At 38.8% G+C, this 25,073-nt stretch overlaps 1 protein-coding gene across 2 annotated transcripts in view; it reads left to right on the top strand.

The window, feature by feature from the left end:
• The window catches only part of LOC116057631 (uncharacterized protein C14orf132), a 33,261-nt gene extending 9,617 nt beyond the window's left edge, over window positions 1-23,644 (top strand). Inside the window, exons 2-3 of one of the 2 annotated variants that reach the window (XM_031310178.2) lie at window positions 3,255-3,349; window positions 21,525-23,644. In XM_031310178.2, the coding sequence (XP_031166038.1) occupies window positions 21,537-21,764 (228 nt within the window). In that variant the 5' untranslated portion in view covers window positions 3,255-3,349; window positions 21,525-21,536 and the 3' untranslated portion in view covers window positions 21,765-23,644. The remainder of the gene's footprint in view (window positions 1-3,254; window positions 3,350-21,524) is intronic. The other variant, XM_031310177.2, reaches the window with a different exon arrangement.
• The last annotated feature ends 1,429 nt before the right edge of the window (window positions 23,645-25,073 follow it).

Consider the following 25,073-nt stretch of genomic DNA (forward strand, 5'->3'; position numbering starts at 1 on the left):
TATCTTTAATAAACAATGTAAAATACTGTGCAATGAGCAGAACAGTATCATTCTGTCTACATAGAGTGCATGTTTACTTCAAAGTTAGAGTGAGAAATTCCTTCCATCTGGTTATTGTTTCTGAATAGCTCCTGCTACCTTTCAGTCACATTTCCCAGTGGAGTTATCTTACAGTACAGAAAGACACAGCACTACTGTGTAAGTCACTGTGGATAGGAGCATCTGCCAAATGCTATCATTGTAAGTGTAAATATTTCATAGTATGTGGGGTCATGCAGATTGCTTTAGCTCTGTAACAGAAATTAATCAGATATATAGGAGAGCGCTGCAGAAATATGGGAATACAAATTACCCAGTAAGAAAATGAAAAGAAAGAAGCTGTGGAAGATGCAGTTGCTATTACACAGAGTGATTTACAATAACTGTAGCACTGATTGATATATTCATCCATTGTTTTACTGTAACATTAGATCAGTCTCTACAAGTAGGAAGCATCTCACTGTGCTGAAACTTGCTTTTGATGCTGTTAAAAAGACAGAAAGAGACTTCAAATGATCTTTATCCACAAATGTTGGCCAATGTAATCAGGGATCCAGAATTAGAATGATCAAAATGGGGTAGTTTAACAGCAACAGCTAGAGATGTAGTCGATGGGTGAGCTAAAATGAGAGCTTTTCATCTCCAGTCAGTGTGTTTCTGCTTGTTCTGTATATTAGATATATAAGTGTGGGTGCAAAACTGGGCCACCCCTGCTGCACCTCACCCTGAGCCATGTCTTACATGAGTGGAGATTCAATTAAGGGCTTCCTCCCTACAACAAAAATGTAACTGTATTGCACAGTGAATAAGCAGGCATGGATGGAGCCGTAGGGGCAGCTGATGCCAGCAACAGATGCACAGAGAGAGTGGTGATCTCATTTAACCCCAGTCAGGAAGCTTTCTTACAAAAGCTGTATAAAGCTCCCCAGATACACTACCTCCCCTGGTTTGATAATGACAGTGATTTTATGACAACAAATCTTCTGCTATAAAAAAGGTGCATGATTATAAGCCATAGGCGTAATTTACAGGGGGGATGGGGGGGTTACAACCCCCCAGTAAATCAAAACTGGCCAGTGCAACCCCCCCCCCAAAAAAAACAAAACCTCATAATTTCCTTTACATAAATAAAGACATTTGCACCATAATTGCTGCAGAAAAGGCACAAATAGTTGCAGAAAAATAACCACAATGCAGGAAATTAAGTGTTTGATATGCTCAAAATTTCCATTTTGCTCGAAAGTGGAGATCTCAACCCCCTCAATGGTAAACTCAAAGTTACGCCCTTGTACCCAGCCATTTTCTTTTTATACACAGTATTTTATATTTTTGCAGTTTTGTCAATCCACATAAGCCTCGTTTTCATCAACTCTGCCCTCATTACTTTGATGCAAAGCAATGTAACAAGTGTTACTACATTTAACCACGTCAAGATAAAGAACACTGCATCGTTGCAGCAGAAAATCTGAAATGAAATTGTTGTTTTTCAGCTTGCATTCAGAAAAATATATTCTGACCTGTCAAAAACATAACCTTTTGAACAGCTTTGATTTTTTTCTTCTTAGCAGTCTTAAATTCTGTATGATCTAAAGAATCAACATAATTTAGTGACACAGACTTTCTGTTCGCACCCGTTCATATGGTTTTAATGCAGCCAGATTTTTAAATCCAAAACATTGTGTCAAAACACTGCTGAAGGTAGAATAATTGGCAGAGGTCTTCAATGACTTGTCATTAACATAGGTGTATTTCACTTAACTAGGAGAAAATAAATAAAAGACAACCCAAACACAACCAAATAAAAAGGGTGTAAGCCAGGAAACAAAAAGAAACAAACTGAAGGCCACACGCTTATATAGTGTTCTGTGTAATCAGCACAGGTGAGCTCAATCTACATGATGAGCATCAACTCCACCCTCCGGCTCCTACAGAGAGAGGCGCTCCACAGAGTGGGGGTGCATGGCAATTACTTTAATTGCATGCACATGAGCCATTTCTATTGGCATAATGCGTTTTTTCTTTAGATTTAATCATTATTTGCGTTTGTATTTATTGATATTCTCTTTGTAAATTAATTATTTTATAATACACATTATGATTAAAAGTGTTATAGTTTGAAGAAATTATTTATTAGCCTAAATGGGAGGTTTATTGGAAAGGGGAAATTATGTATCTCACTAACTTGATGCTAAAACAACGCACAGCGTTTTTCAGCCTCACGTGTGACTGGATGGACATAACAATAGGCAATTAAAATGTGTTTATTGTTAAAAGATAACAGACTCTCCTCTCCCTGACTGTAGTATTATACGATACAGATTTAAATTGAAAATTATGAGTGTGTCTTTCTAATGAATGAAGTCAGTTAGGGTTGTTTTGTTAATCTGTTGTTCTGTTATTTTTTATCTAGATGGTGAATTTAGCAAACATTAAATCTAAAACCTAGGAGTATTATACTTCAGTTGGTTTTGTTATTAGTCTGTCCCCTTTGGTGTTAAACTGCAGTGATGTTGTGATGTAGTATCAGATCAGCAAACAGACTTCTTCCATGAATAAAGTGTGTTTGCTTACCGGCCATGAACATGCAAGAGGTAACATGTGACTCCACTGGGTGTGTTTTAATTGAAAATGCTCCTAATGTAAAATACATGAGCTCTGCATAGAGATTTGGAAGTGTTGTGCAAGTGTGACCTTGCACATCAAGAAATCTCTGTTGCTATAGCATGACGTGTTCTTTGGTGTAAACTGTACCATAAAACACATGCTGCACATAATTCAGTCTATGCATATTTAAAATATCTGCTCCATAAATAATAAATGGCCCCCAGGCTTTGGTGAAAAAGCATTTTTCTGTAGATTATGAAAAGTATCTCAAAATGAAGGTGTGAATAGTTAATGAATTAGGTTTAAATATGCCAAAATAACACATAGATGTATTTTAGTGCAAGGACTTGGCAGTGTGAAATAAGCACTTTCGTGATTAATGGACCTGTAAGTTGAGTTATATGCCATAGTTTCTTTTAAAAATTAAGATGCCAAAGGAGAGTCTTGTAATGTATGTATCTTTATTAAGTCAGTAATCTTGTGTTAAATTGCCTGAATGACTGTGTTGACATTATAGTTCTTTAAAGCACTCTTAGAAAGTGCAACTACATTTAAGTCACTGTCCTGCATTGTACTCCTGTTGAACTCTTCTTATGTCTTAACAAATACAGTCACACAGACAAAGAGAAGAGACGATGATTCCCGTCTGATTCGGTCTGATCTGCCAAATTTACAATTCAAAAGATTCCAGAAGAGAGAGAGAAATGTAAGTTTTGTTTTTTTTAAACTTGTTGAACGCTTGATATTTAAAATGAAATGTGTGATCCAGAGCAAAATGTGCTTGGCAAGGAAATTATGTATGTAATAAATTGCATTTTTTGGCAGAAATAGAAATTCAAATTGTTGTGTCAATAATACATAACGCATGAGTACAATTTCAGCAGTGTAATCTTGAAGCCTCTAGGGTAGTATTCACCACAATAATTCTCTAAATAATAGAACAGAATACTTGTGGAAAAGACTTAGCAGTTTGATACCAGTGTTGCATATAATCAGTGATCTGAACTTCTTAATTCCTTGTTTTGGGGAGAAAATGTGGGAGCAGTCAGTGCATCTTCTGTGAGATTAAAGATGAAAGCTTGACTCGTCATCAGAATGTAAAAGCTCCACTCTTTCCTCCTCCTGTCTGTCTGACACTGCTGAGAGTTGTCATGTTTGGTTTAAGGTTTTTTCTCTTTATTCCTGTGTGAACTGAGTCTTTACAGCTTTGGGCGTCACAGACCAAAGCACTACAGACTCAGGCATACACTTACACATGTCAAGAGTCAGACAACTTAAAATTGCTTTTGTGATCATCTGGCAAGAATAAGACATCACTCTTTTTGTTTGAATGTTTTATAGCTGATGGGTTTAGTTTCATCTCAAATGTCAAGTCATCACGCAACGGCTAATTAGCAGCATGTATCAGTGAGTAACAACTCCAGATGTGAACATGCATTATTTCTTCGACTCATCTTTTAAAGAAATGTTTTTCATGCCTCCGCATCAACGACAGCAGTGGCCAGAGGCATTATGTCTTCGACATTCTCACTCCTAACTCACCAGGATCCCTTGGCGTCACTTTTTAACGCTCTGGGTATCCGTTTGGCATAATTTTTCAATGTGCTTAGTCAGGACCCCTTGGCGTTACTTTTTCAACGTGCTTAGTCAGGACCCCTTGGCGTTACTTTTTCAACGTGCTTAGTTAGGACCCCTTGGCGTTACTTTTTCAACATGCTCAGTCAGGACCCCTTGGCGTCACTTTTTCAACGTGCCTAGTCAGGACCCCTGACTGGGCACCTAGGACCCCTGACCTGACCACTTTTTAACGCTCTGGGTATCCCGTTTTGAATTCAAACAAAACTACATTCTCATCCCAACTCGTCACATACTCACACTGTAGGGACTTTGTGAATTCAAACAATACTACTTAAAACCGCAATCTCCTGGGTGAAAGTCCTGTGTTATTTGACCCATCCACCACACCAACCTTACTTGTTATGCAGAGTTTTGGTCTTTAACTCTTGTGTTGTCCTTCGGGTCACTGGGACCCGGAGGACAACACAAGGATTAATACCCAGCCCAGTCTCATGGCAGTTCGTGAAATGGTGACTTTATTTAATCTATTAATTTATGTACAGGGACACGTTTTTCTGGTTCTTATCGTGTTGGTGAGCACGAAATTTAAAGTAATGTATTTGAATGGGAAGCATATTACGTGATAACAGCACGATTATGGTAGCAAGTAGTATTAAAAAGCCGAAAATTCACGTAAGGAGGTTGGTTGGGGTGGTGGATGGGTCAAACAACACAAAGAAAATTGTTTCCCTGTACACAAATCAATAGATCAAAATAACGTGACCATTCACGAACTGCCGTAAGACCGGGTTGTAATACCATACCAGTGTCGCTCTTCATACTACGTCATCTTCCAGAAATGTGGTCGAGCATTTGCTCTGAGAGCAGGGGTGCTTTCCATACAGATGCTAAAGGGTGCCTTGTGCATTGGTATCAGGCGCTGACGGACACTGACCAAGACCTGACCATTTTCGAGGGGGTCCTTAAAACAATTAAACAGTGAATACAAAACACAAAATACATTCACACATACACACAGCACTCCCAAGCCTAACTGCTCCAACACCAACTGATCCCCCCCCCATATACACACAAGTAAAAACACAGTCAATTTGCATACATCCCAAATGTGCTGTTATTTATAGTAGATGCACAAACAGGAGCCAACACACACAAAAAAATATATAATAATAATTAATAAAAAACCAGGAATTGTGTTATGTCAAGTTAGAAACAAGAGCAGGTTAATTGTAGATAATTAAAGACAGATGCCTTAAAAAAAAAATGAAGTAATTGATCTAAGTGAGGTGGGCAAGGTATTCCAATCAGATGGCGCTTTAAATTTAAAGGCACGTTGTCCAATTTCTTTGGAGATTCTGGGAACAAAGAAAAATAGGTACTCAGCATGTCTCAGATTGTATGTTGATCTATATGGGATTAGATGTTGTTTTAAATAAGGAGGATAGTTAAAGAAAATTGATTTAAGAATAAACTGCAGCCAGTGAGAATGCCTTCTAGATTTAGGTGTTAACCAATGAAGCGACTCATACATCAGGCAATGATGGGTTCTATAAGGACACCTCAGAACCAATCGACAGAGACTGTTATAGGCTACATTGAGAGGGATAAGATTTGTTTCAGAGGTATTCTGATAAATAACATCTGCATAATCTAATATTGGTAGTAGAAGCTGTGACATAATCCTTTTCCTGACCTGTAGTGTAAAACAGTTGAAAGAACGATATAGTATTCTCAGGCTACAGTTTATTTTCTTAACAACTGAATCAATATGAGGTTTAAAAGAAAGCTGAGAGTCAAGCAAGAGACCAATATATTTAAATTAATAATAAATTACTTATTAACTGGGTGAAGAGAATTAAATTTAGTGCCAAACAACATGGTATATGACTTATTTTTATTAAGTAAATGTTTGTTATGTGAAAACCATTTTTGAACAGCATCAAAGTCAGCCTTTAGTGAATACTCAATATGTAAGATGTCTGGTTTGGAGGAGTAGATCACTGTATTATCTGCATATAAATGAATATGACAAGTAGAGCAGGATTGTGGAAGATCATTAATAAAAATAGAGAATAACAAAAGCCCCAAAGATGAGCCTTGAGGTACACCTTTTTCAATAGTTATACATTTAGACTGATAACCATTATATGAAACACACTGGCATCTGTTGTGAAGGTATGAGTTAAACCATAGTAAAGAATGTCTAGAGAAGCCAACAGCAAAAAGTTTGTCAAGGAGAAGATAGTGATCAATCATGTCAAAAGCCTTTGTCAGATCAATGAAAATTGCACCAGTGGGCATGCTATTATGTAAAGAAGAGAATATATCATTGGTGAGATTCATAAGAGCAATGGTTGTAGAAACATTTGGTCTGAATCCAGATTGGTGTGGAGATAGGATATGAAAGTCATTTACATATTGGGATATCTGATTAAAAATTAGCTTTTCAAACAACTTTGCTATACCGTTGATGATGGAAATGGGTCTGTAATTATTGAGGTCAGAAGGGTCGCCACCTTTATGCAAAGGGGTAACTCTGACACATTTCCAAATTGATGGAATTGTGCATGTGGATAAGGAGAGGTTAAACAAGTCAGATATAGGATAAGCAAGAACATGAGAGGCAATTTTAATAAACTTAATCTCCAAACCATCTGGGCTAGCCCCACTACCTGAACTCAATCCACAAATAACCTGCTTGACATCAGCCGGGTGAATTCTGCTAAAGGAGAAGGAACTATGACATATAGGGTTATGTGGTAAGATTTCAGGATAGGGAAAATCAGAGAACTGAGCTGCTGATAGAAGAAAAGTACTGGCTAAAAGCACTGACAATTGTAGAAGAATCAGTGAGATTTTCATTATTGAGTCTAATATGAGAAAATTAGTTTTTAGTGGGTTTATTAGTTAAACTGTTAATTTTATTCCAAAACTGTTTGGGGTTATTAAACTCATTATTTAAACAGTCTTTATTGTACTTAGATTTAGCATTTCTGGTTTTGGTTGTACATGTATTCCGTAAAGGTTTATATGAAATCAAGTCATCAGAGTCCTTTGATAAGCGATATATATTTCCCAGGCTTTGTCTCTCTGTCTAAAAAGACTAATAAGATCATCATGAATCCATGGTAAGTGTCTACCCTTTACCTTAACTGATTTCCAAGGAGCATGTCTATTAATGACATCAGTTAGCTCAGTATAAAAAAAGTTCCAAACATCTTCAACAGAGGGTATTAACGGAAACCTGTCCCAATTTATGTAAGTTAAATCTTGAATAAAATGCTCACTATTCAAATTTCTACATTGTCTTACCCTAATGCATCTTGGTGGAAGGCGGGGTACCTTGATTTTCCAAACACAAAAAACAATGGAGTGGTCACTGAGACAATCTGGTAACACCCCTGATTTTAGGATTCTGTCAAGGTGGGTGACAAGAATCCAGTCTAGCAGAGACTTGGACTTGCGATCAACTCTAGTAGACCCATATATAAGTTCAGTCAAGTTAATACTACCAACTAGGTTCCAGTCATTAAGTGAAGAACTATCTAGCCAATTACTGTTAAAGTCACCCAGTATTAAAAGCTCATTCTGGCAACCTAACGAGTTAATGGTAGACAGAATATATTTTGTAGATTCTGGAGAAACATTTGGAGGTCTATAAATATTGCCTATAGTCAATTGTTTGTTTTCATGAAAAATCATTTTAATAAAAAGACATTCAAAATACTTTGGGTTTTCATTAGGGATAACAAGCTCAGAGGTCAAATTTGAAGAAACATATGTAGCCACTCCTCTTCCTCTAGAACCTCTATCAGCTCTGTACAAGACATAATTATCAAGTTTCATTTCATGATCCAAAATATTACTATTCAACCATGTCTCTGAAATTGTAATCACACTAGGTTTATTATAAACAACTTAAAAGATCAATCTTAGATGGGAGACTCCTGATATTCAGATGGATAACATATAAACCTTTAGCGGTACTCATTGTGCAGACATGGCAATAAAACAGTAGAATGCATCGTTAGAATGTGTCACAGGTATATAATAGAGAGGGGGGCAGGGGGTAAGGTGCAGTTTGCAAGGGAGCCATACAGACACTTACACACGCAGACACACATGCACTCATACACAAAAAACAAAAAAAACATTATACAAGCTGGCAGTGGCACAACTATCCAGTGTCAGAGGGGTATGCAGCAACAATTTTGGCGCCCCCTCCCCCCAAAAAAAAAAAAAAAAAAAAAAGTGCCGGACATCATCATGTATGGGCTTTAAATAATAAAGGTTTATTATAAAGTATATCAGCGACATTAACGGTTGCCTGGTTGCCCTTGGCAACCAAATTGTGACAATTGGAAACCTAATCATCACCCCTGGTTGATGTGATTTGAGTGGTGAGTGGCTTTCCATCTCTGTCTGCACTATTTCTTCCCCCAAAAAGGACACAGTGAATAGGTTGGTTAACAGAACCAAACCATACTGGACATTTAGTTTTGTGTGGTCTAATAGAACTCCTACCTGATGTCATCACTGGTCTCATCTCTACGTGATGCCATCGCCGACCTCATGTCTGTCTCATTCACTCGTTGCCTGTGTTCTTCTCCACTAAGACATAATGTCAAACAAACATTATGTAATAGATTTTTCATTAGTTTTTCCATATCAATAATATTAAGAAATGAATCTGTTGGTATCAAGTGGCTCCCCCTACACTTCCACCTAATGTTAGACCTACCTGCTGCATTCCCCTGTCTTTCCTGATCCACCATCCTCACACCTGAATGAAATTAACTCACTGTTAAATATAGCAGCCTAAATTCAATTCTTAAAGGGGTGATAGAATGATTATATAGGGTATTTCACACTGTTCCTTAAGGTCTCCTAATAGGGTATGTAACATTGGTTGGGCTGAAAATTGCCCGAATGCTATTTTATTAGGCCCTTAACTACCCTGTGAATATGGCTCTATTTGGAACAAGAGCTTTTCTTCCAAATATGGTATGCTCATGAATATTTAGATGAGCTGCGCGCTGATTGGTTTGAGCGAACCCCATAGAAACACATTGGAGACGAGACAGCAGGTCTCATATTTCAGACACTGCAAAGTTATACGTTGTCGGGCTATTTCGTTATTAAATTCACTTCTGATACGTTTTTATGCAAGAAATCAACTATATAAAGCTCAAATATGGGCCGAGAAAACGGCAACCTCACCCAGTGAAAGTCACCGTTTCTCGGCTACTGGACTACTGAAGCTCCGTGGAGCTCCGCGGAGCTGGCTGGCTGCCAGCTGCCGGCATAACTAGAGTATATTTAGTTTGCATTTCGTCGCGCCACTCATATAACATCTGACCCAAGGTCTTATAAAGCTAACTATGGTGTCCGATTTCAATTTAATGCATTTTTGTGAACATTAGGGATTTCGTTAGCTGCTACTGTCCCCTTATCCTATGGGTAGGTAAAGATCGCGGCTAGCTGCAGGCCCTGGAGCTCCATCAGGGCCTCGGCATTTTGTAGTCCAGTAACTAGAACCGTGACTTTGCGCGGGTATGGAGCGCCGCGGGCTTCCCTTCGTGACGGAGATCCAGTTAGCTCACAGCGAGTCTATGAAGTAGGACACCACCAGCGGCGAGGCAGCACCGGCCGCTGTCACATAGCCTGCTGAGCTCCTGCTGAACTGCGACACACAGTTGGACAAAATTTGCAATTAACCATCAATTTTCGTAAAACGGCCCATATTTGACCTCTACATAGTTGATTTCTCGCATAAAAAAGTCTCAGAAGTGAATTTAGTAATTAAATAGCGTACCTCTGGAGATCTGCATGACCTAGCTAGATTCAGAAGACTAAGCTGACCTCAGGTCAGTGGTGTAGCCTATGCAAATGTTGGGGCGTGACAAAGACTAGGTTTTGGGATCCTGACGTCAGCATCCAGCTTTGTTGAGATTCGCCCGTTTTCAGCGGCAGTTTCAAAATGTGAGATTTGCTGAGGATAGGGGTATCAATGGGATTTTGAGCTTCTATGTATGTCTTATTTACCCACCGAACTGTCGTTATTCAACTTTGACAAGGTAAAATCGGTTTTGCATTCTATCACCCCTTTAAATCAGCCTAGTGATGGCATCAGATAAGACAACTATTATGCAGTAAGGTTGTGCTGCTGTTGAAATTAAAAAAATTCACATTTTGTATTTTAAATATTTATATATTTTTTTCATATTTATTTATTTTTCTTCTTGTCATTTATTGTGCATGCTACCTTATATTTACCAGTTGTTATTTGACCTTAATAAAATTGAGATATGTCATGCATGGGATTGGTACCATAGGGTTTAACCAAAATCTAAATGTAGCTATCAGCAACGTTGGTTTGCATTAAGCTAGCCATAAACCCCAGTGTTAGCAAACACTAGCTAGTCTGAGAACAGTCTGTTAACATGAATATTTGCAAGCCTCCAAGTTTGGCAAATCTATGCATGATTCAATGATAAACCGGAGTTATAGCATTAGTTATGTTTTCCAGATTCTTGTCATTTATTGTACATGCTACCTTATATTTATCAGTTTTCAGCTCAGCAACCTTGGTTTTGCATATTGTAAGCTAGCCGTAAACCCCACTTTAGCTGCTAGTGTTAGCAAACACTAGCTAGTCTGACAATAGTCTGTTAACATGAATATTTGCTAACCTCCAAGTTTGGTAGCAAATCTATGCATGATTCCATGGTAAACCCCCATTTGACTGCTACATTCCCAGTGTTAGCAAACGCTAGCTAGTCTGTTAACATTAATATTTGCAAGCCTCCAAGCACAGACGTCACACTTTAAATCCTACCTGTTGCCTCTCACCATCCACTTATTTAACTGTCGCATCCCTGGACTCTGTCTTTTTCTATTTTTAGCCCCAACAGCTGTTTTGCTTTGCTCTTTTTCCATAGACGGCAACTTACTACTCGTACGCTCGTACCTGTTCACTCAGCGCTCACGGCGCTCCCTCCCCTCCCCTCCCCCTCCGACTTCTATGTCAACATTCTATGATGGAATCTGAGACAGGGCGCCTACTCTAGCCTGTTAGTCCTCTAAAATGTTATATAATAACATTGAGGAAATGTAGAAATGATTTAGAAACGCACAACAGCAGCTAAATATTGAAAATACCAAAAAAAGATTTTTTATTTTTTTTTTACCATCGCTTTGGCGCCCCCCATGGTGCTGCGCCCCTATGCGCCGCATATAGTGCATACCCACTTTTTGCGCCACTGCAAGCTGGTTAAACAAAACAAAACGCTCAGTCTGCAAGTTTTAGAAGGGGTAATGTCAATGCAGTATCAAACTGGAAGTACTCTAAATAGGTGGAAACGTTTTACTATAATTGTGCATATATCAGTTATAGAATAATTCAAATACTGTGACCACAAGAGAGAGAGGAAAAAGTAAACCACACATAAGAAATAATAATCTGTCATTCCCTTCTCATTAAATTAGGCCTAAATTCCTATAATACTACTGAATTATTATATTATATACATAAGCTGAAGTCATATCTTGGGTGCCCACCAAATAACTTTGGTGATTGTAAAGATCTTCTGTGCTGCAAGGTTGAAGATGAGCGTGAAGGTCCCATGTTTTAGAATTTGTAGCTTATTTGCAGCAGTATCTATATTTGAAGCATTGTCTACTGTCATGGCTATTACTTTGTGTTCTATCCTGTTCCTCTGGTAGTCAACGCGCATTGGTTTTGCTGATATTGAACTTGAGCCATGTTGTTGCACCATGTGACGTATCAGTTCTCTGTATTCTTCTGTAAAAAAACAAAAATCCCGAAATGAAGACAGCATGTTTCGAACTGGAAATTATTCACTGGGATCATACATGTCAATATAGTGATATAATTCCATTTCGCCAAAAACACACACACAAATACGCTTAATAAAACCGCAAGGTGGTAATTCTATTTTTTCAAGCATTGATTCATTATGATTTATTTTTTGCACTGCTATGAGTGCAGATCATGTACAACTAGAAAATGCATTTCCTGCAGAAAATGCTTGTGAATGCTGAAAAGCAAAATTACTGAAGCTAAACATCACCCACTCTAAGCCATGCAATATACACTCTATTATAAGCACAGACAGAGCCTGAATGAAACACTAAACTTAAATAGTGATAACACAAAAACTGTAAAAGATATCATTAAGCTAAATCATTTTCTAATAGCTAAAGGTTTTGTGAACAGTTTAAAGTTAGAATGCCGTCTCTAGGTAAAAGTATGTGGGAAGAGTAGCATTTCAAAGAGGAAGAAGCCTGAAGAGCAATTGAAAATTGCTCCATTGACTTTAAAGTAAAATTGAAAAAAGCTTAATATCTCAGAAAGTATAAATAGCGGGGAAAAAGTTGAAGAAGTCCCATCATGTGCTTAAAGAGCTGAACATTTTGATATTTCAATGGTTTTTGTAGCTGAACGTATGCAGAAGTTAGGTGACCAAAGAAAGTTGAAGAATAAAGAATCAGATACTGTGAATGCTGCTGAATCAGCATTCACACAAAATCTATCATGTTGAGGTCAAGTACACCATTGAGAAAAGAAACATGAAGGTGATACATTTATCATTCATAATATCAAAGAAGTATAATAAACTTCCCTCTGTGCTGCACAATTTCCACTGAGCTGACAGATTGACCATGGTGTCAAGTGAGGATCACTTGGGCTACGCTTGTTCTACTGAATTATAAGATTTATTGAAAAATGCTGCTGGGCTGCTGAGACAGGGGAAATCAATGAAAGCAAAGCTGTAAATCTGACCAGCAGGAACCAGGTCTGAAACTAGAGGTCTCACCACTTCTGCATTGGTGAACAAGCCACCCTAAAACCCCTGCAAATCTTCCTCCAGATTTATGGCAAGACTAGGTGTATAGTATGGTACAGAGCAAATATATTGTCTTTTCTAAGTGGCTGCTATTGTATAGGAGTGACTCCTACACGGAGAAAAATAATCCTCCGATTTTTTTTCAATACTGTAACTCAATTTTATTTATTTCCCTGATCTGTGGTATAGGTTATAGATAAACCCACCTTTCAAAAAAAATATTTTTTATCCTTTTTATCCTACAGTTTTGTACAGCTGGAAAGAAAGCAAAGCTTAAACTAAACAAAAATGTATCTAAGTTTTAATATAAAGGGTATACTTTGGCCATCATAATAGTAAGTGAAAATGGAAAAATATGTTCCTTTTTTACCTTTTGTCTAAGTAAATTTGTGTTCTACTGTAACACTTTTTTTGCAATTTGCAGTACTACAGGGAATCACTGTGTGCACTATTTTAGCTGAGAGCTCAAAAAGACACCAGATAAGCATCAACCATACATCCATTTTTCAAAAAGCAGTGATTTCTTAACTCCCAAGTCCACACATGAATGAAACATAAGATATTTTGTTCAATGATTTGACTTTGGAGATAACAGGAAGAGTTTTTAAAGTTAATATAGTTACTCCCTACATTAACATGTAACCACATGTGCCTGGTAAACACTCAGACACTTTGATTTCTTAATTAGATATTATTAGATCATATTATTTGTTTTTACTAAGGGAGCTTGTTGTGATTGTCATGTAGTAGCTTTTTTTCAACGTGCAATAACGCAGCAAGTTCAAATGGATGTTTTCATCTGCATGGTGATACACACCTGTCACAGCAGGGTGGTGATTGAGCGTTGAGGCAGTGAGAGGTTCGTCAGAACAACAAGTCACATCCTTGTGCAATTATGTGTGTGTGTGTGTGTGTGTGTGTGTGTGTGTGTGTGTGTGTGTGTGTGTGTTAGGTGCTGCTGGGTGAGCCACTATGCACTGCTTTCAGCTGGCTGACAAAACCTTGTTTGGGCAGGATGGGCCTTCATTTTTACAGATTACATTTTGACTTGTCACAGTAAGAAAAGCACAGGTGTAAATAATGAAGGCTGTATTCCATTTAGCTACTTTATTTTCAGGGCCCTGGTATTGTGCATGCTGACTTCCTGTCACAATGTCATGGCTCACTGGGACTTGAAAAGAGCAGAGCCATCGTTATTCTTATCACCTGTGCTTTTCCTACTATGACAGGTCAAAATGTCTGCTGTGAAACAGGCCTATTATTGTTGAGAAGGTATGTGCAATAAAATATTTGCATGGCTGCTTAGTAGACAACAGTACAGATTTTTGCTCAAACGCTCATGCAAATAAAGATGTATGCACATTAAGTGTATCTTATTCATTTGAATAACTTTAAAAATTGCATTTTAAATCATACTGTAGTTCAGAAAGTTGGGTAAAAACTCAAGGGGTATGCATTTTTCAAAGCACTAAAGCAGTGCTTAAAAAGTGTTTTCCAACATGCAGGAGCCAGAGCTAATTTCCCGGTCTGTGAAACCACTGAGATCCAGAGGAGTCTAGATGTCACTGACGATGAAAGAGATGCGGCCAAACTTTAAGGCATTAATACTGCTGTGTACTGTAGTGCTCCAACGACTAAAACTTTGTGACCTGCCCGAGAGAGAGAACGCCGTTCTGAACAGGGCACGTACTGTCTTTAAAGAGCTTTTCATTCATATATACCAAAAATAGGGAGCTTTTTTTATAATAGCAATAAAACCAAATAAATCCAGAAGAAAGGTCTTTGAAATCAGTACACTTTGCAGCAGCTACAACACTCTCTCCTAAAGTGCAATCTTGTGTGCCCTTCTGTCCTACAGTAATCTGCTGTAACGTCATGGCCGAAGTCTGATTTCAAAACAAAAGTTGGATAAAAATCCATTAAAACCAAAGATGACATCATATGAAGACAATGCCCACAATAACACCCGTGGGAGCAGTAATGTAGTCAATAAAGCAGAGATGGTTGTGACAGTTGGGAAAATCAACAGCTATGTGTTTTCATTGATTGTGCCTGTGGTGTCAAACACAAAGTCCATTCTTTGCACAGCAGGGGTCCACCTCTGTGCCCGTCTTCTCCGATACAGTTTGTTCTCTCGAGTACACCTTGAAGTTTGTTCTCCACAAGGAAACGAGTATGGACTTTTTGATTTGATCTCATATTTTCCCTGAGTGCAGAAAACAAACTTATCTTTTATTTCGTCTTAACAGCCAATGCTTGAGTGCTTTTGTGGTATGTTTTGGTTTCCCCACTACCCAAATACATTTATTTGGGTTTTGCTTGTTTGTTCCAAAGCCATTTAACTGAGCACTTTCTTGTGGCGACATCCCACAGGAGGCAATTACAGTCCCTTCTATTTCACAATTACTGTGATCACCCGTGTAGGATGGCACAGCTCGAGGAACAGCTGGGACGAATAAATCAAAGCTGTGAGAGCAGAGCAGGTGGAATGGTGCAGTGAAAGGAGCTTCACTGTATCGTCTACCATGGATTGGGGTTTTCCTGTGTGGAGCATTGCACAGGTGTAGGCATTACTCAGAGCCAAGGAGGTGAAAATATGCAAGTCAGGAGATTTCTCTAGTGTTGGTTAATGGCAGGATGTTATTTTGCAGATGATATCACACAATTAAATGAAACAGTTGTTTATCTTTAATCCCATTCATTTCACTCATCATCTAACATATCCAAGATTTAAACGTCAAGATTTAAACGTCAAATTGTGGTTTTAAAGGATTAGACCACATAACAGTGCTTCGAGAAGAAGTCCCTTTCAGGGCTTTGTAAAATCAGTGTTTGTGCTAATGCTACCCTCTTTCTTTACAAATGAGGGATGTAAGTCTACACACAATTACACAAAAGGCTAATATCTCACATGTTTGGCTGTGATTCTTGTGATTTTCTCGCTGTAGATTAACCCATTTACTGTACACTCATTTTCTGCATCTTGGGTGGACCGGATAGCTACTGGATATTCAAAAAGCTCCAAGAAGCATTCAAAACAGATTGAAAAGATTTTAATCAAATCAATAATGTCAAACCACCTCAGGTGGTAGTATGTCACAGCTGTAACCACACTGCTAAAGTGCAGAAGTCATGCTTATTCTGTTGTTTTTTTTTAGCAATTTCCAAACAGCTTCAGGTGCAACCAACCAACCCTGATTTGCATGTAGCCCGGGAAAACCAAGACAGATTGCAATTAGATTTCTGATCTGGCCAACAGAGACTCGTATACGTGGCTAAGTGTAAATGAACGTGCATTAAATCTCATCTGGATTTTTTAGGATATGAGACAAGTTTAAATGGGGTCTCTGTGGAATAAGCCCCCATGGCCGACTACCATAATTAGTTACAGCAACTGATCAGAATCAGAATCTAGTATGATCTGTTTTCAAATAAGGGCATAACATTTAGGATATCTAATATGTTTTTTATTCTAAAGATGTAGAATCACAGCTCTCCCATTTTTTACCTGGTGCATTTAAACCAGCAAAAACAGGTTAACATTAGTGAGAAAAAAAGGTTCACATTTGCTGCATCTTTATGCTTTCGTAATGAAGAAGTGTAACAAGCACAAACTTGAAGCCAAACTAATGCCTTCCAGTTAGCATGCTGAGAGAGAAATGCATTACAAAAGAAGATATAAATTGTACAGTTTTTATTGTGAACTACAAGAAAAGATTCGTAGTCTGTGTGAAGCAGTTCTCCTTCTGTTTATTCTAAAAAAAAAATGCTTCATAAGAAAACCTGTGAAATAAGACCACTTCTAACTTGTTGAGTGTTTAAAGTAGAGTAGCTCAGTCTGTCAGGTTGTATATATCTATCAGAATGGCCTACCTCCTCCATAAATGTAGTTTAAACTATGGCCGTTTCCCAATACCAAGAATGCAAAGAACAGACTTGTGTTCTTGGGGAGGACGTTCTTGCTAGTTGTACTTGGAAGAATGAACTTGCAAGTTCACAAGCACAGAAAACACTGTTAAGAGTTTGAGACGATGCATACTTCCTGTTATTGCTCAACCCCCCCAGCACAGAGGCTACCAGCAGGGCTCCAAAATAACAGCTAGAAATAAAAATCACAACAATATAACCACTTTATATTAAAACAATCTCCGGACAAGAAAACCTCACAATGTTACAACTATTGCAATAATATTGAAAAATAAATCTTATTGAGCTTTAATTTTATTGTTTATGGTTTAGCTCAAACACTCCTTACTTATTCAAAAGAGTGGAACGTGATCCCTACTATTATTAGTGTATAAGTTTAAGTCAGTTTAAATTAAAAAATAAGTAGGCATGCACTGGTGTGTCCTATGTGTTCATGATCGTGATCATTTCTATATTATTGTAGTGCCCTGTATATGCCCAGGGAGATGGACATTAGCAATTCAAATTATAAAGGTTGGTGTCTCCCCTTTAGTCTACATAACATGTCAGCATGTTACCACTTTATGTACAACTCTTAATTTATCATACAGACTGAAACTCAACTTCTAATAAATCAGAAAACAAATACACCAACAAAAAACTAAATCTATATATACGTAAATGTATAGCCTATGGCATAATTTAAACAAGTCTCCCGAAAAGAAACGTGTATATATCTCTCCCCCTTGTGTGTGCGTGTGTGTGCTTGTGGAGTTTAACTCTGAAAAGACAGTTAACCACAGGTTCCCATTAATCTTATGATGGACATGTGTTGTGATATTTAAACAAACGATCCGTCAACGGCGAAATAAAAGCCTCTTATTTACGGGACCGGTCTAAAAGACCTCCGGCTTCCAGCGGGGTCTCTGAGCGTGACTATCCGAGCGACGAGCTAGCGGCCGGGGCAGGCGCAAGCTGGCGGCCGCCTCACTTCACGGAGCTCCGAAAACTCCGAAAACCTTGGAGCAAATTGTCAATTCGGCAAAGATTTTCGCAAGACTGCCTATATTCGAAATCTAAACCGTTCATTTCTCGCCTAAAATGTGGTCAGAAGTTAATTTGGTGATGAATAAGATGGCGAAAATTGTTAAAATTGTCCCATTTTTGGGCTGTCTATGTACCGGAAACCCGACCATCATTGAATGCCGAAATGAATGTTGGGATACGGTTGCAGCGAAGTTCATACAAGTTACCAACCAATGCATCCTCGGTAAAATGGGCGTGTCAAGAACATTTCCGGGAATCTTAACTGTTCTTGGTGAAATGCGAACTTGTGTATTGGGACAGTACTTGGGCAACACGAGATGACGTTTCACAGGGACACAAGAACACAAGTCAATAAAAGAACACAGATAGGGAGCTCAATTCTAACACTGAAATTTAGTAGCAAGCTTTCTGTGTGGACATGCTTGTTGAAGCCATTCAGCCACTAGTTTACCTGGAGAAGAGAGTGTGTACAGTTTCCAGGAAACTTTGTCAGTATAGTATAACTTAATACTGAAGTCATCCATATATATCAACAGGGTTTCCTAGCAGTAATGGTGATGGGATGACCTTCATTTCCCGCATAAGTGCTCAGATGCTTAAGGATGCTCCTTCTCGAGATCTCTTATTTCCCTCTTTTCCATTAGTGCTTAACTGCTTGCTGCGCTGGCCTCATGTGCATGATCCACATGGGAGTTGTGGGTTTGGATGAATGATAGAAGAGCAAGTCCCTTGAAAAAGGATGATATACTACTAACATGTAATCGAAACGCCTATCTACATGTGCTGTGTATATATATAGGCACACCATCTCTTCCAAAAATAGTGAGCAATCAAATATTCAGGCTTACGACTGGAATATGTTTGCACACACTCCCAGTATCCACTTAATTTGTATTCGGTACACTTCCCCATTTATGCAAACAGCTCACTCCTGTGGACAATGAGTTACTTATAAATAAAACAAAAATATAAAGAATGCAGACAGGGTTGAGAGCTTCAGTTATCGTCTGACTGAACTTTAGATTTAGAGAAGCTAGACGCGGCTTTGAATGCAGGATAAGGTTTTCAACATTGTGGTGTCTATAGAGATCACAATGTGGTGTGATTTAAAAAAAAACAAAAAACATCAGCAGCATGTTGATGAGAGGTCAGAAGAGCTCCTTAGATGCCTCAAAATAACCCTATAAGACATGATTTAATTGACAAAACTGATTTTGCTAGCTTGTGTATAGCTTCTTGTCAATAGTTGTCTGTCTAGAAACAACATGTGCATGTATGTTAATAGAAAACTATGATGTATGTTTATGGAGATTTTCTGCTGAAATACTTTTTGGGTGTTTTTTGTTGTGTAAAATATTGGAACGTTTGACTTACTTGATATATTGATGTTTGTTGTCTATGCACTCCCACACACTTTGTGTGTTATCATTGTGTATGTCTTGAAATGTGTTAATTAGCTGTTTATCACCCTGAGGAGGTTGCGCGGTTAGTCACACCTGTCGTGTATGGGTGTGGTGTCCATTTTTATTGATGAGGATCCAACAGGAATCAAAATATTGTCCATTTAAATGCATTTGTGGTTTGGAATCCGTGTGCAGACATTAACTCTTCTCATTGATGCTAATTTGTAATGTAGCCTGTGATAGCCTACCACCTACATGTTCATATGACTATTTGATATGAATCTGCTCATGGTGGAAAAAAGAAATGGATGCAAGGTACATATGAGATGTTGTAGCAGGAGGAATGAGCAGATACTGGGTGGGGGGCAGGGAGACCCAGGTTGCTGGACTTCATGCATGCTTGTCTGCCCCCATCATACTCATGTGAACAGTAGGCGCTCTGCAGAATGTGTCATGTCATTATTCACCACCAGGGGCCAATGAGCGGGGAGCAGCAGAATGCTTTATAAACAGTGCTTTCCCCTGTGTGAAGGAAGACTTGAAGTATGTGTGTGTGTTAACATCTTTGTGCAGTAGCATCTGTGTACATGAGAGAGAGAGAGAGAGAGAGAGAGAAAAAGAGAGAGAGGGGAGAGAGGGAGTGAAGGTGAGCAAATGAGCAAGCAAGAGAGAATTTCTGCGTATGTGAGTGCTCAACATTACTCCAAGGTATTTTTAGCATTGTTTTTCAACATCTTTATCAGAGTCTGAGTGTGGTACGTATCTCACACATAGACTGTATAATATTAATGAACAACGCATCCGGTACGGTGAAGTGCTGCAAATGTGGAAGTGCCTTAAACCTGCATTCTATCTGAATTCCAGCAGGCGGCGACACGTGCGGTTGCAAAAGGAGGTCGGTTTCTGTAGAAGTCTATGAGAAAGTGACCCACTTCTCACTTGATTTATTACCTCAGTAAACATTTTCATAATTAGTTTATGGTCTCAATCGCTAGTTTCAAGTCTTCTGCAACACAGAATGATGTTCATTTTTTGAATTATGGTCTTGTTGATTTTAAAATCGGCGATGAAGTGGGGGGTGTTTTAGGGTGTGGCTATGATGTGATTGCCAGTGAAAGTGTGTAATGTAAAGTAGAGTGTAAGGGCTCCTCCCTCACTCCTCCCTCTCTTCTAAAATCGTCACATCCACAACCAGGATGGCTGCGCCCTTAACGGCAAACTCGATGACGGATAGCAGATCTCCACAAACCAATGGGTGACGTCACACATGTGCTGTCCATTAATGTACAGTCTATGGTCTCACATGCATTCCTCAATCATATACCCTGCTTTACAGACACACACACACACACACACACACACACACACACACGTAAAATGCTCTCACACAAACACATGAAAGCATTCAGTTCTGCTTTAATGGCTAAACTTCCCATGGCTCCGATTGTCCCAAGCAATGGATAATTTTTACTTGCCACATTTGAAATATTCATTCCATGTTAATCAAGTACTGCTTCCTTAATACACACACACACACACACACACACACACACACACACACACACACACACACACACACACACACACACACACACACACACTAAGCAGTGTGTGAGATAGAGTGGGACCCTGCATGCCTGTGTGGGAAACCTTGTAACCATTTACTGATGATGTCGTGATTCAACTACAGTACCTCTCATTTCTTTTAATATAGCACTCAGACCTGCTAATGCATGGCCAATAGGAAAACAATCTGGCGTGCTAATGGATTTTTTCTATCCTGCACTAAGACAGTAACGTGGTTTGTTTTTATTGTGTTTGAATGATTGCATATGAAAGTACTGGAATCAGGATCAATAACACCCACTAGATGTAAGTTTTGAATGTAACTCCACCCAAGGTTGCTATAAAAAGAAGTAGAAGCTACGTCCCCAGTAGCCAGTGATTGGAAAAGCAAAACCTTAATGAAACAAACCTGCTGTCTCACCTCTCCATATACTCTCTTCTTCAAATGCAGAAGTGCCAACATTGAAATATATTCTAACTTTTCTCCTTACTTTTTCTCCTCCCCTCTTAGATCCCAGTTTTGATGACGGGAGCCTTTATGGACTCCTCGCCTAATGACGACTACAGCGGTGAGCACTCGCTCTTCAACTCCTCAGCCAGCGTCCACGCAGCTGCCTCTGCTGCCTCGGTACACGGCCAGCAGGATGAGTCACAGTCCATGTCCAGCGATGCCATCTGGCTCTGGATCGCCATCTTCGCGACCATTGGAAACATTGTGGTGGTTGGCGTTGTCTATGCCTTCACTTTCTGATAAACATATGCTTACAAAGACAAACACGCGCACACATCTTGATTTTTCCGGATCTCTGGAGCCCTGAGTGAGGCCACGCTTTGTAGACAGACACTCTTTCTATATGTCTCTCTCTCTTTCTCTCTCTCCCTCGCACTTGGCTTTTGGATCAGTTTGAGCCCCCACGGGTGTGAAAGTTGTGATACTAGACAATGACACATAGACTACTATATTTCTTAATCAAATGGGAAGACTGTGACTTGGCTGCATTCGTCAGCACAGAGCGTTTTGGGATGCTACAACTGGAAGTTTGAAAAGAAGCTTTTGTGTTCGACAGCTCTTTAGTTAAAAACAGAAACATCAGACCTGCACTCTCAACCAAGAATTAAAGCTTTTTTTTTCCAGCTTGATGTTGTTTCCGTGTTTCTCCTCAGACAACACCCACACTTATAATGCAAAGATGAGAATGAAGATGAAATGGGGCTTGAGATTCAGGTTGATCCAGGCCATCTTAAACATCCACCACATAGCTGCTTAGCAATTTAAGGCAGTGCTGTTTAATTATGCGGCTGAACAGACATGGTGAATGTTGAAACATTTACAAAGTGCTGGGATTATTTCCATGCCAGGCAGCCCTGAGGCCCAGGACATTAGAGCTCATTTAAGGACTAATCTGGGGATGAAACATGGTGTGTGGACACTGATCATCAGTATATATAGTATCTAAACAATTTTACTGACAGGAAACAAAGAACAAATGTTTAAAATCTCATACAATTGGAATATCTGCAAAGCTAACTCAATTATACACACTGGATGACGACTTTATGATTAGATGTGAAGTGTAAAACTAAGTCAACCCCTTTGAAATGAATGGTCTTATTGTCAAATACTTACAGTAATATTTACCAGTGATTATTAGAAAATCTAATTGTAATGTCATGGTCTGTTCAGTCATGTTTAGATATTATCTACAGATGTTAGTGAAATACAATTAAAAGCACAAATTGAATCACAAGATGACGTAGCCTACTTTCCCTACTCCACCTAATTTATGTGTGTGTTGTCTTTGTTTTCTCACATGTTTGAGAGTATTTCTTAACAGGACAGGCCAGATGTGGAAATTCATAAATGTATGTTTTCCAAAGTAATGTAACACTGACCAGATCTGCAGTGAACTGTGTGATACATGTATACTAATGTGAGTAGGGAAAGGATGCCTCATTTTGAAATGAAATGTCCTCATATATCAAGCTGTTCCTCTAAATTTGTCACTGTAATTTAGTTTTGTGTTACTGTAAAATCTGGAGGCAGCCGTCTCCATGGCAACTTATTCTCGTCCTAATTGGGAACATCTTTTCTCTGGGACTCGAGCATTTACCTGCAAACGCTGATGAAATGTATGCTTTTTATTCTGAGCATTTCATAATTGCTCACACACACAAAGAAAATCACAGGAAACATTGCACTGCATTTATATAAATATTAGTTCTGTTAACATTGCTTTATGAACTTCGCAAATTATTTGTGCTTTGCTTACACTGTTGTTGTTTTTTTAGGAAAGCAAGCTATCATAGAAGAACTGATAAAAATGTTTGAGTTTTTCCGATGTGAATACAGTAAGTTGTTTGATTTTTCATTGACAAACTGACTGATCCGTATATTTAGACAGAGAGAAAAGTGAAATTTAGGTTACAAGTTATGAACCTGTCTTGCAAACACCATACTGTACATGTTCAAATGTTCATACACTGCTGCGAATAACAATATTAGCTTACTGTATCAACTGTACCAATGTAAGGAGAAATTCAGACACACTCTGTTATTATGAGTATACTTCTAAAATGTTTAAAGAAGGACTTTCAAGCCTGGTATTTTTTAATAAATAGTTGATGTAGAAATACTGTGTTGAGACATGTATACTGACACGCTTCCGGGGAAACTCAAGTGAGAACCCAAAAGCCTGACACTGAGACAGACTCAGGCAAATAAATCCGTGGAGGAGTAGGCAGAAGTGGCGAGGCCTGGGAGTCAGGTAACATTTGTAGAACAAGTACTGGAAAGCTAGGCAGCAAAACACTAGGCCAGTGTTTCTCAAATGTGGGTACTGTCGGTACACGATCTGTTCTGCCTGCACGATCCGTTCTGCACATGCGCAAGATAATACTGTTTTACGTATCCATACGACCTGCACGATCTGTTCCACGCTAGCCTATGGCTAGCCTCCACCGGGAAGCTAACGTTAGTTTAGCTAACAGCTAATTCGGCTAACCGCTAGCTGACAGCTAGATTCAGTCTAAAATAACGTTAACTCAAACGTAATGGGAAAAGCAGGCTACAGCTAAATTAAGACTTCACAGTAATAACAATAAAGACAAGTATTGAGTGATTGTATTTTAAATGAGCACAAGTAAAGTAGAACTGACGTAACAGCTGTTATATATGTTAGGTGTTTGTTATATATGTCAACGTTTATTTTCAAGTTTTATTTTGAGGGTCTTTTAAAGTTATTACATGCTGTCTCAGCTAGCAGTTAGCCGAATTAGCTGTTAGCTAAACTAACGTTAGCTTGGTTGTCGACCGGAAGCGTGGAACAGATCGTGCAGTGTCGTAAATCCTCGTACAACCGCGCATGCGCGAACATTTTGCGCATGTGCAGAACGGATCGTGCAGGCAGAACGGATCGTGTACCGACAGGTACTAGTACCCCTAGGGATACTTTGGACTACTGCAGGGGGTACGTGAGATTTTTTTTTCCATGCATAATTCCTAAAATAATTATACTGCTTCCTAATATATAATTCCTCATAACGAATTAATTTATTGATAGAATCCGAGCATTTGAAATGTAGGCTGGCATTTGAGTGTTTTTCAGTTACAAGGTTGTTGTTTAGCCTAAACAGGCACATGGTTGTACCTCTTTATATAGGCTTTTTTTTCCCTTCCAAAAATGTTTTGTGCTGTTCAGGGGGTACTTGGCTCAAAAGATATTTCGAAGGGGGTACATTATTGAAAAAAGTTTTGAGACCCAGTGCACTAGTCAAATGACTAGTGAAACAGGACTGTGCATACTGAGGGGCCAATGAGGGATTGAGCTGCAGGAGAGGAAATGGGCAAATGGGAGGTAAGGGGGATGAGGTGAAGGTGTGGCCGGATAGAGAGGCGGAATCTGAACAGGGGAGTTAGTGAAATGGCAAAAAAAGAAGAAAAAAAGAAAACAGATGAGAGCATAATTTATTGTTGGTGAGATTTGTGACACATACGTGATGCTCCTTTTGTAAAGACATATGCTGCTATTGAAATGTCTGTATTGATGCATTTTGGTTTTCT

The sequence above is a fragment of the Sander lucioperca genome, chromosome 18 (genome assembly GCF_008315115.2).
Source record: "Sander lucioperca isolate FBNREF2018 chromosome 18, SLUC_FBN_1.2, whole genome shotgun sequence".
Classification (NCBI taxonomy): Eukaryota; Metazoa; Chordata; class Actinopteri; order Perciformes; family Percidae; genus Sander; species Sander lucioperca.